General features: G+C 38.9%; 1 protein-coding gene and 1 pseudogene across 1 annotated transcript; both read left to right on the top strand.

Moving 5' to 3' along the window:
* Positions 1-2,943: 2,943 nt before the first annotated feature.
* Positions 2,944-9,882, top strand: LOC137003776 (uncharacterized; annotated as a pseudogene).
* Positions 9,860-16,271, top strand: LOC137008990 (interferon-induced very large GTPase 1-like). The gene is made up of 2 exons (XM_067370834.1): positions 9,860-9,927; positions 11,474-16,271. The coding sequence occupies exons 1-2, from the start codon at positions 9,907-9,909 to the stop codon at positions 16,202-16,204; spliced, it is 4,752 nt and encodes a 1,583-aa protein (XP_067226935.1). The 5' UTR covers positions 9,860-9,906; the 3' UTR covers positions 16,205-16,271.
* Positions 16,272-17,982: the final 1,711 nt, after the last annotated feature.

Genomic DNA, 17,982 nt, shown 5'->3' with positions numbered 1-17,982 from the left:
GTTGGTCAATTCACTTATTATATATTTTCACTGTTGGACAGAAACCTTGTTCAAAACTGTTACATTTCAGGAACACTGATAGATGTAAAAAGTGACCAGTAGCATTGGTTTATGACAAAAAATACAAATTATGAAATATAATATATAGCCTATTATATGAAATATAATATGACTTTCATCCATCAAATATACAAAAGCAGCCATGTTGAGAGGTGAAATGTGTGGTGGATGAATAGTTGTCTGCAGTAAATATGTTCGTACTTGTGAAAATTTGCAAAGGTTTCTATATGGGTCATTTTTGACCCATGTGTGTAAAATTGATGTAGAAATACAAAAGCTGTGTATTTAAGATATTTAAGGAATACCTGGAATAAATAAATGACAAAATAAATTTCTTTCAAAGATTCAGCAAAAAAAAAAACTCTCAGTCTTGACTGAAATACCATAGGAAATGAATACGGGTCATTTTTGACCCATGTGTGTAAAATTGATGTAGACAAACAAAAACTGTGTTTGTTTATAAAGTAAGAAAGAAAAAATGAACATAATGATTTTTGTCAATCAAAAACAAGATATTTAAGGAATACCTGGAATAAATGAATGATAAAATACATTTCTTTTAAAGATTCAGCAAAGAAACACTCAACCGTTATTGAAATTATATAGGAAATGAATACGGGTCATTTTTGACCCATGTTATGCATTAGAAGGGGTTTTCATAGCTTATGCATCAAAGGGTTAATAGAATGTTTGCTCAATTTTATCTGGTCTTCAATGTTCCCAAGAGAGATTAACACAAAAATGTTATTTTTACATTGATTGTAGAAGTCTTTTTTTTTTTTTTTTTTTTTTTACATGTTCTCATAATGTTGGGAGAAAACATCCTTAGACCATTCTTAAACATTTTAGGGTTAGCCATGTAACGTAAGTTACCATGGCAATGAAACCCATTAAAAAAAATTATATTAAAAAAATTATAATTATATTTGGTCACTCATTCATGGCTTCCAGCATGCATTGCAGCATGAATAATTTATTCAGCTGGATTCTTTTACTATTTATATTTGAACATTTTTTGATTGCCACCATTGTTGAAGTTTGTATGATGATTGTGGATGATTGTTGATGTGATGATTGTGAAGTGAATCTCAACTAGGGTTGGGAATCGTAAGAAATTTTCCGGTTCCAATTCTGGTTCTGCCTAATGATTCTTGTTCCGATTCCAGTTCTGATTCCAGTTCCATTACAATTTTTAAACAATGTTAATGTTAATTTCAACATTTACTAATACATACCGTTTTCTGAACCGAAATGTAGAAATCTTGCACAGTTCTGGCTCTTTTCAAAAAACACTAAAGGTTCTGGATAAGAACCCATTCTCGGTTCCCAACCCTAGTCTCAACATTTACATTACAGTGATTATAGCATTTTTGGAAGGTCATAGATCTCATCAGTATAAAAAATTATCTTTCTACCTTTCTTACAGCTGAACTTTTTGTATTAATGAATATTTTAACGTCATATGTATATAAATCAGTCATGATAATGTTTTCTGAAAACATTATTGCAATTGCTGAAAGTGAAATAAGTTAACAAAAGCCAAGGGCCAAGAGGCCAACTAAATACAACATTGATTACCATTATGGTGACTTTGTTTATTATAGGCTGTCGCTGGAAGTCAGTTGTAGTTTCTGTTCTTGTAGTTTTTCTTTCCTTCAGTTATACTGCTTGTTAACAGCAGGTTTTCACATTTGAAAGAATGTTTCAAAAACATCATACTCATTTTATTAACATTAAGGAATCTCAACATTTTAATATTCCCATAACCAAAACTGAACATTTGAAAAAAAAAAAAAATTGTCAGCGGGGTTTGCCCCAATATACATTTTATTCGGTTTTACAGTGATTAAAAGAGTGTGGAACCAATGGACAATGCATTACAAAATACAATACAAAATACAATACAAAAACAAAACTCAAATTCACCTCCTACCAGTATTTTTTTTTTCTGTCTATGATGATAGATCAGCAAAAATCCTACTTTTAAATTAACTCCTCAGAGTTTGACTCCACACTCAAGAATGTTAAACACTGAAGCAGTGTCAAAGTTAATGAGATAATTAAGTGATTAATTGAGTGATAAGACATCAAGAATCAGCATATGAATCTCAACAACAGCGACCATCAAAAAGCTTTTTGCAGTGCATTCTGAGTGCACCAACCAAAACTCATCCATTGCTACCAGCATGCATTGTGGCATGAATAAACCATTATCTAAATTTATTATTTATTTTATTCTTATTATTTTCTTGTATTTTTGTTTTTTATGTGACTTAGTAGCTTGTTTTGTGATGTTCAGAGTTGATCTGTTAATCTGAATATGCTGTTTGTCACCGTTGTTGAGATTCATACACTGACTCTTGATGTGTGTGTGTGTCTCTAAAAAGTAAAGCAAACTCATGCTGTAACATCATCGCTGATGTAATCAATAATTTAAAATCAATGCATCACCCATAAAATCAAAGATTGGACTCAGAATGATATACGTTCTTCATGTCACTTCATGGTATGTTGAAAACAACCAACTGCTGAACATTTTCTCTGTGGTTTCTTTCTCTGTTCTTTCTTTCCATAGTAAATGTGTTTTATAAACACAGTTAAAGTAACCAGAAAAGAAAAATGTTTAAAAAAATCATGGGTCAAGAGCCCAACTAATGCAAACACTAATCACCATAATGGTGACTTAAAATTGTGACTCTTTCCTTCATTGATTCTGCTTGTTAACAGCAGGTGTTCATCACTAATGGTCAATCATCACTCAATCACTTAATTATTTCATTAACTTTAACATTGATTCAGAGTTAATTTGAACACTCTTGAGAGTGTTTATTTAACACTTGGGTTTTTGATGTGGGGTTTGTGATGTTTATTTCAGTTAGTGATATGAGGATTCTTCTGCTGGGGAAGAACATGTCAGAAAACAGTGGAGTGGGAAACTTCCTATTGGGACGTGAAGCGTTTGACAGTGAAGCTCGTCCAGGTGTTGTAGAGAGAGTCGGAGGAAGATTGAAGGACAGACACGTGACCGTCATCAACAGTCCTCAGCTGCTCCAGACACATCTGTCACTCCGTCACATCACACAGACAGTGAGAGAGTGTGTGTATCTGTCTGATCCAGGACCTCATGTGATCGTTCTGCTCCTCAAACATGAGCAGTGTTCAGCAGAAGATCAAGAGTGTGTGGAGAAGGTGATGGACTCTTTCTCTGAGCGCGCTTATCAACACACCATGGTGCTCACCACACAAGAGCCCACTGAAACCAATGACATCCTACAGAAGATCATTCAGAAATGCTTCAGCAGACACTTCAGTCTTCAGAGAAGCAGCTCTCCTGATGATCTCCTGCAGGCATTTGAGGACATTGTGCAAATGAATGATGGATGTCACCTGGATTGTGCTGAATATGAAGCTTCAAAGTATTTCAAAATGAAGCAACAAGCCACAGAAAGACGTGAGTGTGATCATATTTAATAATTTGTAGTGAAAAATGAACTATAATATAAGCTTTTTTTAAATTGAATCTTCTACTATCTGTTTCAGAGGGTGTGAAGTTGAATCTGGTTGTGTGCGGGAGTGACAGGACATTAAAATCCTCCATATCAGAGCTGATCCTGCAGCAGACAGACAGAAGATCAGATGTGGAGCTTCATGGACGTCAGATCAGCCTGGTGGAGCTTCCAGCTCTGTTCAACACTCGTCTCTCAGAGGAGGAAGTGATGCGTCATACTTTCCGCTGTGTGTCTCTCTGTGATCCTGGAGTTCATGTTTTCCTATTCGTTACTCCTGACGCTCCACTTACAGATGAAGACAAAGCAGAAATGGAGGAGATCCAGAGGATCTTTAGCTCAAGCATCAAGAAACACGTCATGGTTCTTATCATGCAGAATTCAGAGCAAACGACAGCAGAACTAAATGAAGAAACAAAGTCTGTCATTGAGAGTTTTGGAGGGAAACATCATTTCTTTGGTCCCACTACACAAGTGTCCACATTGATAGAGAACATTGAGCAGATGGTCGAAGAAAACATGGGCGGGTTTTTCTCCATAGAGACATTTTTAGAGGCACAGATTAAAAAAATGCTGAAATTTGAAGAAATGAAGAAAATTAATTCACTAGAGACGCATTTTCTGTCACAAGGTAATGACCTAATAATCAGTTTGGGTCTTAAACTTTGGAGCTAGAAAAATGACTAAACGTTTTAAATTTTTACATTTTAATTCTATACAAGACATTAAAAAAAATTAGTGTTTTAAGGTTTTTGGTATGTAAAAAGTGTTTTTCAAATGTAGCAGAAAGGCAGGTCCTCAGAAACAAGATTAAGCAGCTTTATTATAAGTTTAGATCACTGTCATCTGGTTATCCAGACATTCTCCCTAATGGACTCTTTAAAATCCTTAGGTGAGCTATAGGGATCAACTTATGAACTAGGTATTGCTTATTTCACAAAAAGAATGCACTCAGTAACAACATTAACATAATTACTCCAACCTATAGTACAATTTATATACAGTACAATAGGGCTGCACGATTAATCAAAATAAATCGCAAAGGCTGAGATTTTTCAATAATTAATTAAATAAATATAGGCACAGTGTGTTAGTAAAGAGTGGGTCTGTGATCAGTAGTAAATGCTGCTCCAATTTAAGTCACTTATAATGTGCATTTGAAAAGCAACACACATCAAACATCTGATCTTCCCAAACTTGTAATGCAAAGCACTTATAAACCTGTTGTCCAACAAAAGACCTTTAACAACATGTTTTTACTTCATACTCACTTTAGTCAGTTGAGTGTTTAAAATAACTTCCTTTTCTGAGCTGGCTTCAGTATGAGGAACACAATATGCAATTTTGTAGTATTCTATACCTATTCTATTCTTAGAACCAGGGTTTGAAATGAACTTTTTCACTCACCGGCCAATTTGGCTACTAAATATTTAAGTTACCGGCCATTCAGAAATTCTACTACTTTTTTTCACCTGGGAATGTGCAACTTCATGTTCAATGTGATATGCTGAAGTCGTTCTAAGTTTGTACAAAATACCACCTGGTATTGACAGACCACACTTGTGAGTTACTGACCACAGCAAAAATCTCTGTCTAACACAACAAAATCTTTTAAAATTGAGTTTTTTTTTTTTTTTTTTTTTAAATGGTACTTTCGTCCCTGCGCTCCCCTATAAAAAACAACAAACACCACATGGAAAAAAATCTGTGGTTCCCGGATAAGCCAGGGTCTGCTAAAGTTATAGGATATTGGAAATTAATAATGTCTTTTCTGTTAATCAAATGTATCTGTCAGCAGATAGACGAGGAACACAGAGGTAAGTGAGGTAAATAACAGCAGGTTTATTGAATGCAGATGAAACAACAACACAGCAGAGAAAGCAGTCCAGGTAAGTGCGTTTGGATAAGGAAAGTCTTGGTACTGCTCATCTGTGACTGATGCTGACTGATATTTTCCAAGTGGTCCAGGAACCAACGAGCATGGAGGCAACAGGGAGCAGGGACTAAGGAGAACCAGGACGGTATGGGAACAACAGGTGAGTAGCACAGGTAAGATGATCTTGGGCGCCCTCCAGCCAGTGCCTCCATTCTTCTTAAACCAGCTTGATGGTGAGTAACTCCCTGTTTCCGACATCATAATTCCCCCCTGCTGGGGAAAGCTTCCGGGAGTAGTAAGTAGTAAGTGCAAGGGTGGATTAGAGGACGCTCTCTGTAATATTGTGAGAGCACTGTTTCCACGCCAGTGGCGGAGGCGTCCACCTCAATGATGAAAGGGAGCTCAGGATCGGGATGAGTGAGGATGGGAGCAGTGCAAAAGGCTTGTTTGAGTTGGTCGAATGCGGCTCAAGCTTTTAAAGTCCAGGATGGGGACTTGGGTTTCAAACAGAGCATGGAAGTGAGTGGAGTGGCAAGGTTGCTGAAATTCTGGATGAACCGGTGATAGAAGTTCATAAAGATGAGGAATCGTTGGAGCTCCTTTACCGTCTGAGGTTTAGACTTTGGATGGCTTTGACCTTCCCCTGGTCCATCTGGATACCATCGGTGCTCAGGATGATATTCGTAGTGGCCAGTAGGGGTGATGAAAGCCATCTTCCACTCATTGCCCTCTCAGATACGAACAAGGTTGTAAGCGCTCTGCAGGTCCAGTTTACTGAAGATGTGAGCCCCACGGAGTTCCTCAAGAGCAGCCGGGACCAGGGGAAGTGGTTTAAGGGAGTTTCACTGTTTGTTCATTAAGTGCTTGATAATCAATGCAGGGCCGCAATCCCCCTTCCTTCTTACCACAAAGAAGAAGCTTGAGGCCACTGGTGAGGTGGATGGGCGAATAAACTGTTGTTGGAGAGCCTCCTGGAAGTAATCCTCCATCGCCTTGTGCTCCGGGATGGAGAGGGGGTAAACCCGCCCCTTGGGAGGGGTGGCTACAGGCAGCAGGTCATTGGCACAGTACCATGGCCGATGCGGTGGTAACTTGGTGCCTGCCTGTTTACTAAATACATCCTGGAACGCCTCGTAGTCAGATGGGATCTGGGGAGTGGTCTGTGGCTCAGGGGTCTCCACCAGTGTGGAGCCAACATGTAACTTCGGTTCACTAACCAGGGCTTCAGGAATGTCGGAGAGACAGTTTTGAAAACAGGCTGGACTCCATTTCAGGATCTTGCTAGTATCTCATCTGACTTCTGGAGAGTGTTGCGTGAGCCAGGGGCATCCCAGGATGATATCTACGGTGGATCCCTCCAGTACCAGAAAGGATATTTGTTCACTGTGAAGACATCCAATTTGTAGTGTTGAAGGGGCAAGCCAAGCCAATTTTCAATAGGGCAGGTGAGATGAATTTGCCGGAGGAGCCTGAGTCGAGGAGGGCACATACTGAAACGATATAACATGGGGTGAGCAATTGCACTTCTAGGACAGTTAAGTTAGAGATGGTAGGCTCAAATTGTATGGTACTCACTGCAGGACGTGGGGGACGTGAAGGACACATTCGGATGAAGTGTCCAAGAACTCCACAATACAAGCATAGTCCTGTAGCGAGACGTCAAGCTCGTTCCTGAGGGGTGAGACGATTGGAATCCACTTGCATAGTTTCTGGTATTGGAGGACAGGCAGCGGGTGAGGATGGTGAATGAGCGGTTGAAGCGGGGAGCAGGGGCTGAGGAGAACCAGGATGGTATGGGAACAACAGGTGAGTAGCACAGGTAAGATGACCCGGAACACAACAAGGTAAGGTTGAGACCAGACAGTGAGTGTACGGGTGGAGCGCAGTATATATGGAGCTGATAGCTGATTTCTGACAGGTGAAAGGAATCAGTAGTCGGGTGATTGGGATCTGGTGAATGTGGTGAGTGATGACGGTGGTGACTGGGTTGGTGACTGAGCTGACTCCCTGACAGAATCACCACATTATTATGCTTTGCAAGTGTGAGACCTGCCAAATTGGCTAGTGATTTGATAGCATTACCCACCACAGCTGATTTTTACCTGCATTTGGTGGGTTGACGGGTGTTAATTTCAAACCCTGATTATAACTATACCTTATTACTATGAAAATAACCAAGAAGGCTTTAAGAATTAAGAAAAAAAAAACATACATTTTTCCCCAAATCGTGTACCCTACATTACAATATACTAAAAATCCAAACAAAACAAACAACAACAACAACAAAAAACTACATCTGATATGCTGATATGACAAGTAGACAAACAGGGTTATGCAAATATGAAAAAAATCACCCTACAAAGACTAAAGCATTTCTTCTTTTACAGAGAGCCAAGATGATCTGAGGATTGTGCTGCTGGGAAAAACTGGAGTTGGGAAGAGTGCAACAGGAAACACAATCTTAGGAAGAGACGCATTTACAGCAGAAGAATCTTTTCAATCAGTGACTAGTGAGACTCGGAGAGAAACAGCTGAAATCAACGGCCGACATGTTACGGTGATCGACACTCCGGGACTATTTGATACTAAACTTAGCAATGAGGAGATCCAGAGAGAAATCACCAATTGTATCTCCTTGGTACTGCCTGGACCGCATGTGTTCCTCTTACTGATACCACTGGGAAGATTCACTCCAGAAGAAGCAAAATCAATGAAGATGATCCAAGAGATGTTTGGTGAAAACTCTTTAATGTACACAATACAATGGTGCTCTTCACCAGAGGAGATGGTCTGAAGAACAAAACCATTGAACAGTGTTTGGGAAAACCTGGATCTCCTTTGATGAACCTGATTGAAACGTGTGGAAACAGATACCATGTGTTTAATAATAATCATACTGGAGACCGAACACAGGTGTCTGATCTACTGGAGAAGATAGACAACATGGTGGAAGCAAACGGAGGGTGTTTCTACTCACGTAAGATGTTCAGACAGATTGAAAGAGAAAAACAAGAACAACAAATACATTTCCTGATGGAGAGAGTGGAGCAACTGAACAAAGAAAGAGAAGAATTCTTGGCCAAACATGAAGAAAAGAAAGAAAGAATGAAGGTTTTGATGGAGGAAGAAAGACAGAACCATGACAGAGAGATAAAGAGAAGAGAAGAAGAATTTAAAGAAAGAGAAAAACAATATAAAATAGAGATGAGAAGAGAGCGAGAGGAATGGGAGAAACAGAAACAAAGAGAGGAAAAGACAAGAAGAGATGAAGAAGATGAGAAAATAAAAGAGAAGGGTCAAAGAGTTTGGGATGAATTCAATCAGAGACTTAAACAAGGGAAAGAGAGAATAAAAAGAAAGAAAGAAGATCTTCAATCTAAACATGAAGGAGAAGAAAACATGAAGCTCCTAATGGAGATAGTGGAGCAAATGAGCAGAGAAAAGGAAGAACTGATGATCAAACTAGAAGAAGAGAAAGAGACAATGAAGATGATGTTGAAGGAAGAAAGGCAGAATCAAAACAAAGAGAGAAAGAGAAGAGAAGAGAACTTAAAAAAAGAAATAACCGAAAAAGAGGCACATCAGAGACATATACGAGAGGAGCTGAAAAGAGAACGAGAGACATTTGAACAAGAAATTGAACAAATGAGGCAAGAAAATGAAAAAAGAAAAACAGAAAAAGAAAAACTTAAAATCAAATATGATACTGAAATAGACAGACTGATGAACATAATAGGGAATGAAAGACAGAGTCATGACATAGAGAGAAAGAGAAGAGAAGAAGAGTTTATTAAGAGGGAAGAACAATACCAAACACAAATAAAAGATAAAGAGGAGAAAGAGAGAGAGATTCTCGAAAAGTTGAAGAGTGAACGAGAGGAATGGGAAAGAGAGAAACAACAAGAAGAAAAGAAGAGAAGAGATGAACAGAGAATTTGGGATGAATTCAATCTGAGACTGAAACAAGAAAGAGAGAGAATGGAAATAGAGAGAGAAGATCTTCAATCTAAACATAACGCAGAAGAAAACAACATGAAGATCTTAATGGAGACAGTGGAGCAAATGAACAGAGAAAGAGAAGAACTGATGAAAAAATTAGAAGAAGAGAAAAAGACAATGAAGTTGATGATGGAGGAAGAAAAAATGAATCAAGACACAGAGAGAAAGAGAAGAGAAGAGGAGGACAAGAAGAGATTAGAGAGTGAAAAACTGATTTCAGATGAACAATATCAGAGACTCAAGAGTGAAATAGAGGAAATAATCAGAGAGAATGAGAGGATAGAAAGAGAGCGACAAGAACAACTAGAGGATTTTGAAAAGAGACTGAAAGAAGAAAGAAAGATGAGAGAAGACCAACAAAAGACATTTGAAGAAACACTGAAACTCCTTGAAGAACAGCATGAAGATGAACTAAACAGAAGACATTTGGAGAGGAAACAGGAATATGAACAAGAGAAATACAAGATGAAGATGTTCAGGATACAGGTGAGTGTTCAGAGAAACCTGGAGAGAGAACTGATTCATGTTTATTGATGCCATTTTACATTTACATTTAGTCATTTAGCAGACACTTTTCTCCAAAGTGACTTACAAATGAGAACAGTAGAAGCAATCAAATGCCAAAATGCAAGTGCGTGTCAAGTCCCAGATATCCCAGCAAAGTGCTCATAGCAAGGATTTTGTTTTTTTTATCTAAATAGATGGAGAGAGAGAGAATAGAAATAGAAAAAAAGTAAGTGCTAATATTAATGGGTCAAGTATTGATAAAAAAGATATATCTTTAGCAGTTTTTTGAAAATGGTTAAAGAATCTGTTGTGATAGAGCAAGGCAGGTCATTCCACCAGCAGGGAACAGACCCGGAGAAGGTCTGTGAGAGTGATTTTGTACCCTTTTTGGGATGGCACCACAAGGCGTCATTCACTTGCAGAACACAAGTTTCTGGAGGGCGCATAAGTCTTAAGTAGTGAGTTTAGGTATAGTGCTGCAGAGACAGTGGTTGTTCTGTAGGCAAACATTAGAGCCTTGAATTGGATGCTAGCAGCTATTGGCAGCCAGTGTGAAATGATGAAGAGAGGTGTGACATGCACTCTCTTCGGTTTGTTAAAGACCACTCTTGCTGCAGCATTCTGGATCAGTTGTAGAGGCTTGCCAAGGCCTGCCAAAAGAGCATTACAATTGTCCAGTCTGGATAGAACAAGAGCTTGGACAAAAGAATTTGTGTGAAATGCTCCAATAATAATGGTCTAATCTTCTTAATGTTGTACAAGGCAAATCTGCTGGAGTAGCAATATGATCTGTGAAGCTTGAATAATCATCCATCACCACTCCAAGGTTCCTGGCTGTTCTGGAAGGGGTTATGGTTGATGAACCAAGTTGAATGTAGAGGTTGTGATGGAGTGTTCAGTTGGCACCAACCACAAACAGTTCCATTTTTGCTAAGTTTAGTTGAAGGTGGTGGACCTTCATCCAGGCAGAAATGGCTGTCAGGCAGGCTGCGATGCGAGCAGCAACCGTTGGATCATCTGGTTGGAATGAGATGTAGAGTTGTGTGTCATCAGCAGAGCAGTGATAGGGAAAAAAACATGTTCCTGAATGACAGATCCTAGTGATGTAGATGGAAGAGAAGAGGTCCAAGTACTGAGCCCTGAGGTACCCCAGTAGGTACCCCATTTTAACACCTTAATAGGAATGAGTTAATTAAGTAATGGTGGTGCTGTGTGGTATTTTTTTAAACAAATTTGTTGAAAGATTGAAGGTCATTAGAAATGAACATGACCACATCGCTTCTCCGTTCATTGTTTTGGGAAAGCAAGTGATACAAAATTGTTTCCTGTTTCAGAAATAGTCACTGAAAAATTACTACCACTAATGCACAGATTGACAGTATTTCTGGGACAAACAGACAAGTTGATTAATACAAACATTGACAAGTTAGAATGTAAAAAAATCCAGATGAAATGACAGTTTTTTTTTTTAAAGAGTACTGAAAAACACTGATAAAAATGTATTATTGCTTTTTCTATTAAACAGGGAGAACACAAAGACTTTGGACCAGCAGTAGTCAATCAATACATAAAAATTGAAAGAGATCAAATGGAACATCTATTTCACAGACTTCATCTCGACAAGAGCAAAACAATTAAAAGAACAGAAGTTCTTCAATTAACTGCACATTCATTACAGTCCCATGAGTCTTGTGCTGAAGAGGAGCTGGTTCAGACTTTCCTACAAAAACTACTGATGATGGACTACAGAGCAAGATACATTAATGCTAATAAAGCCAGTGAACAGGATCACACACAACAAACAGAGGATGAATCATCTGAAGCCTTCCCTAATGAAGGAGTAAGTCCGTCTGAGCGAATCCACCCAATGGATGTTCAGATGGCCGTGTTTCATTGTGCTGATGGTTTCCTGAAGCAGCTGATGGTCACTAAACTGTCCCAGTGTCAGTACGCTTTGCCTCTGCTTGTTCCTGATCCATTCACACAACAGACTGAGTTTCCTCTCTGGACATTCAGACAAATCAACAAGAGCTGGAAGATCAGAAAGACCTACAATGAGATCATCAGTCAAAACCAGTCAATCTACAAGGCAGAAACTCCAATGGTGTTTTTCTTCAGGTTGGGCTCTGTGTCTTCATCCAAGTCTCAGCTGATGAATAGTCTGATCAATGAGAAACACAACACATTCTTCCACAGGAACTGCCCAGGCAGCAGCAGAACCAGAGTCCTGATGGATGGAGTGGTGGAGATCGCCTGGTTCTGCCCCTCTGGATCATATGATGATAAATTCAATGACTGTGTTGCGTTCTGTAATCTACATGGTGATGCTGGAGACCATGAGAAACAGCTGCAGATCCTCACTGAAATGAGCTCAGTCAATGTTGTTCTTCTGCCACAGCTTGACAGGAACAACAAAAGTTCAATGATAATTCAAAACCTGTGCACAAACAGAAAGCCACTCATTTGTCTTCTTACTGAAGATGAATCTGCTGTAACTGAGATGGACAAAGGGAAATTTGAAATTTGTCTGAAAGACAGAAATCAGTCAGATGTATCTGAAGAACTCAGAAGAGTTATAAATGATTGTCTCTCAGAATCATCTTCCAATTTCAGACTTGAAGATGTGTCCAAACACTCAGATATCAGAGTAGATGAGGAAGATGATGAAGACTGCAAGAGAGGAAGAGAAGCAGCACAGCAGATGATGAGTTTACTGGAGAAGAAAGATCTGACAGAAATCAAAGAATCAGTTCTGCCTCATCAGGGGAAACTGTGGCATCAGTGGAGTCAGAAGAACAAAGAACTACATCATCCTCAAACACATGAGACAGAAATGGACATCAGCCAAAAACAAGCCAACCTGAAGAGATTACGTGAGCAGCAGCATGCATTTCACATAAGTACTTTTACACAGTTCTTTATTAAAGAAATGCACTTGCATGCTGAGAATAAGATCTATTTCCTTAAATGGCTTGAAATCATCCTGAATGAATATATATCATCAGAAATTTCTGCTCTTCATCATAAGTATGATGAAAAGTCATCAACAGTTGTACAATTGAAAGAGAACAATGATAAATCTGAACAGCTCACAGCTGCACAATCAGAACTTGAGAAAATATCTGAGGATCTTCAAGCTGCAGCCTTTGGTTTGGAGCACATCATGAGGGAGATTGGTCAGATCTATGAATCATGTTCATCTGTGAAGAAGAACAAGAAAGATTTGCAGGTTCACTTCTCTTCTCTCCCGAGTCTTGCAGCAGAGATGATGATCTCTGGATTTCCACTGGAGCTGATGGATGGAGATGCTGCACATGTTCCTGTGATCTGGATCTCTGCTGTTCTAGATGAACTCATCCAGAAACTGGGAGACCAGAGAGTCTTTGTGCTGTCAGTTTTAGGGATTCAGAGCTCTGGGAAATCCACCATGCTGAATGCCATGTTTGGACTCCAGTTTGCCGTCAGTGCTGGCAGGTGCACCAGAGGAGCTTTCATGCAGCTGGTCAAAGTGTCAGATGAGATGAAAACACAGATGAACTTTGACTATATTCTGGTTGTTGATATTGAGGGTCTTCGTGCTCTAGAACTGGCTGGAAGATCAACAAGACATCATGACAATGAACTGGCCACATTTGTTGTTGGTCTTGGAAATCTGACTTTGATCAACATATCTGGAGAAAACCCATCTGAGATGCAGGACATTCTTCAGATTGTTTTTTGGGTCCTCCTGAGGATGAAGCAGGTCAGACTGAATCCCAGATGTGTGTTTGTGCATCAGAACGTTTCAGATGTCACAGCTGGAGAGAAAAACATGGATGGAAGGAGACGACTGCAGGAGACACTGGATGAGATGACAAAACTCGCTGCTGAAGAGGAAGGCTATGACGCAGAATGTTTCAGTGACGTCATAAGATTTGATGTTCAGAAAGATGTGAAGTATTTTGCTCAGCTCTGGGAGGGAAACCCACCCATGGCACCACCAAACCCAAACTACTGTGAGGATATTCAAGAACTAAAGGAATCTATTGAGACATATGCAGCAAAATCACATGGAATGCTGTTGACACACTTAAAAGATCGTATTAACGATATTTGGGAGGCTCTACTGAAGGAAAAATTCATTATCAGCTTCAGAAAGTCTCTGGAGATTTCAGCCTACAGAAAACTGGAGACCGAATACAGCAAGTGGTCCTGGAGTCTTCACAGTGCCATGATGGAAACTGAGAACAAACTACACAACCAAATAGAAAATGTAGAAATTCACGAGGTTGAGGAAACTGATCTTCAAACAAAACTGAAGAAGACAAGTGAAGAAGTGAGACGATCAATGTCTGAATTCTTTGAGAAAGACACTGATGCAGAAATACTAATTAAGTGGAAAACATCATTTGAAATCAAAATCAATGAGCTTCAGGAAAACATTGTGAGAGAAACAAATAGGAAATTAAATGAGATTCTTCAGCAGCGAGACCTGAAGAAAAAGATTGATGCTCAGAGAATAAATCATGAAATCACTCTCTATGAAAACAGCAAAGAACTTGCCTTAAAACTCAAAGATAAAGCAAATGATGATGAAACACTGAAGAAAGAGTTTGATTTGTTCTGGCAACAGAGTGTGCAGACGATTATCACAAACACTCCTCCAATCAAAGATATTGACATAATGAGAGATGTGAAAGAGATCCTCAGCAATGTCTATGGAAGTGTTTCTGTAGGCCAACGTATGGAGAAAAGTGAGTGCAGGGATATTTTTTCTGTACCAAGTTATTCAGATTATGTACAGCAGAAATCCAGTGGATTTGCAGGATCAACCACAAACAACTACAGATCAACTAAGAAGTTTGGTTACAATCTATCAAGAGAGGATGAAGCCCAAATAAGAATATTAGTCAAAGACGTTGCTCAGCATACAGACTCAATGATCGTGTCATTTAACATTTCAAAGATGGGCTACAACATCAGATTTATTCATCAAATCATCGATTACATCAAGAAGAGAATAACAGAACTTCAAGAAGGACCAGTGAGATATGATTTCAAGATTGAATTCATCAGGGATTTGGTTCTTTCCACCTGTCAGAGAGCAAATAAGATGATCACTGACCAACACATAATGTTCAGAAATGCCAATAGTCCTGTAATATATTTTGAGAAGAAGAGAGAAGAGTTCTATAGTATTTACCAGAAATACTGTCATGGAGCAACATCAGCTGCTATTTTTGGTGAGATCATCTGTCAGAAACTGAAAGAGCCCATTGAGCAGAGTGTCTACAAGAAGACTGCTAGAGATCTGACAGATGAAATGAGATCAAACTGTGAGTCACTGAATGGAAATAGATCAAAACTGGAGAAACACATCCTCACAAATCTGGCAGAAGAGAAAGATTTTGAAAAATACATGAACTACATTCATAATCCTAGTGATCACATCAAGAGTTTCATCAGAGATGAAGTCAGTCGGTACATCACTGATAAGTTCAGTGTCAGTGTTTTACCCAAGATGAAGGAGAACATTGAACTCCTGCAGCAGAAGATCATGAAAGCAGCACATGAATCTACTGAACATGTTCAAGTGAACAAAGGAGATGTTGGTTTGTGGTTGAAGAGTTTCACACAGCAGCTCTCAGATGTGCTGACCTTCTCTGAAAAAGACCTCAGTGGAGTGAAACATGATGATTTTGATCATTTTAACCTCTTAGAAGATGTGATAAGAGACAAACTTTCTATTATAATGTCTGAAATCATTGGTAGATTTAACACAAACACTTTTCCAGTAAAGCTGGACTATAAGTTCAGGCCAGATGAGCTTCTGATTGATCATTTGTGTCATTGCTGTTGGGTTCAGTGTCCGTTCTGTAAAGCCACCTGCACCAACACCATAGAAAACCATGATGGAGATCACAGTGTTCCTTTTCATCGTGTTATTGGACTAAACGGGATGCATTACAAGAATACAACAAACCTGTCTACTAGCATCTGCACATCAGCAGTGGCAAGCAGTCGATCTTTTTATCCCAATGCCTCAAATAATAATGTCCTCTGGAGAGAATACAGAAGAGCAGGAGGACTTTATGCAGACTGGAGCATCACCTCTGACCTCTCTGAACTGCCCTACTGGAAGTGGTTTGTGTGCAGATTCCAGAAACATCTGGAAAAATACTACACTAAAACATTTGAAGGAAAGGGTAAGATACCAGAGGAATGGAGAAACTACTCAAAACAAGAAGTCATTGAGAGTTTGGATCAATATATTTAATAAAATAGATAAAAAAATTAGACTACTACATATATTCTGTGATCCTTCTCAGATCACAATAAGAAAACATTTTCCACCACACATCTACACTGGATTCAAGAGATGGAAAAAAAGAGAAGAATTAAGAATTAATTCCTCATACATGCATCTGCTAAATAATTTAAACTTCAAAAAGAACATGCCTTTTTGTGACAAAACTATAACATATGTTCAAATGAACTGCACTAACAGAGCAATTGCACCAGGGTTCGTTTTAATTTAACCAAGCATGTCAAGGGTGAATGCACTCCAAAAGGTATTAAAGATTTGAAGAGTGTAGGAATACTTTGCCTACTTCTGGAGGTGTGCCTTTTCCCCAGGATCTTCATCTAAATTACCTCTTGTTCCTGGACAAGGTGTAAACTTCCTCAGTCTTTGACTCTAGCATATTCTCAATGTTAGCTCATGTCTCCATTTGGAGGATGTTTATCTTGGTTTGGTATTTAAAGAATTGCAGCAAAAGGCTCAGGGCGATTTGTAATCAGATTGGCCTGTAAATATTTCCTGATGTCAGGTATGCAACTTTTACTCTATTTCTAAGCATTTGATGATTTGTATTGATAAACTTTGAATTGATTTTGTATTTGGTATGATAAATTTAATAAAAAGACAAATAAATTGTTACATTTGATTTTATTCTGACTTACTCTGAAATCATTGACTTCAGTAGATCACGATGTATCCTTTTTTTTGACCAAAGTACATACAATTGTTCCAATTGTATGGAGGCTGGGGCACATCTGGTGAGATTCCAGACTTCTGACTAACTGCTTGTCTTTAACGAAGTTGTTAAGCAGTTGCATTCACTATATATGGGGCTAGACAAACGTACGTACTAGCCATAACCTCTGGTCATTGCCTCTGCTTTAATTAAGTTGTTATATAGTTATATCATTATAGGGCCAGATAAAATACTATTGAGGTTCTAGTAAGCATGGGGCGACATTACCTCATAGTGCTGTCAATAACCCCTGATTATTGTTGGAGCTTTAACTAAGTTGTTATATAGACAATTCTATGGAGCTACATAGGTACCAATTAAATAAAAGTGAACATGAGCAGCATTGTTAAATTGCTTTAGCCATGGAAATAACCTTTGGTTATTGATCGTGGGCCCGCATAACAATGAACATAATAAAATGTTAATTAAAATAAAAATACTTTGCACACTGAAAAGACCAACCTGGTCTCATGACGAAAACGTATCTGTGGGCACGTTTTCGCGAGTCGCAAAATACGTACCAATGAGTACATATCGCTGCAGTTTCGCTCTGAAATGTCCACTGAGCGGTGCTAAAAGCGTGTTCTTTTTTTTTTTTTTTTTTTTTTTTTTGCCAGAGCAGATAATAGGGTGAATGCGGTACGTTTTTATGACGTTGCTTTTTAGACGAATTGCCGCGGTTCTCGATTTGACATTTGCGCTCCGTTGTGTTTTAAAATAACTTCCCACCGACACTACGCCTAAACCTACCCGATAGTGTTAACAAAAGCAAACGAGATGTAAGAAGCGTCTGTTTTTCAGCTCGTTTAGATCTCTCTTTGAGCTCTTTTTTTTTTGCCGTCAGTCGCCTTTCATGGGATTCGTACCCATGCAGGGGGAGTCGACTCCTCACCGTAAGTCCAACTCAAGCGGCAACCTCCCCCTTTCTCTCGTGAAGCCAATACGGAAGTAACTTAAACTGCGATTCATCGACTGGCCGCTAGGGACAGGCTCCAAAAGAGAGCAGAATCTCATAGAG

The sequence above is a fragment of the Chanodichthys erythropterus genome, chromosome 3 (genome assembly GCF_024489055.1).
Source record: "Chanodichthys erythropterus isolate Z2021 chromosome 3, ASM2448905v1, whole genome shotgun sequence".
In the NCBI taxonomy this organism is placed as follows: domain Eukaryota; kingdom Metazoa; phylum Chordata; class Actinopteri; order Cypriniformes; family Xenocyprididae; genus Chanodichthys; species Chanodichthys erythropterus.
This window is presented reverse-complemented; position numbering and strand designations above follow the sequence as displayed.

Coding starts and splice junctions, on each gene's coding strand:
- LOC137008990 (XM_067370834.1), top strand. CDS start 9,907: ATGAAGATGTTCAGGATACAG. Junction 9,928..11,473: donor TGAAGATGTTCAGGATACAG/GTGAGTGTTCAG, acceptor TCTATTAAACAG/GGAGAACACAAAGACTTTGG.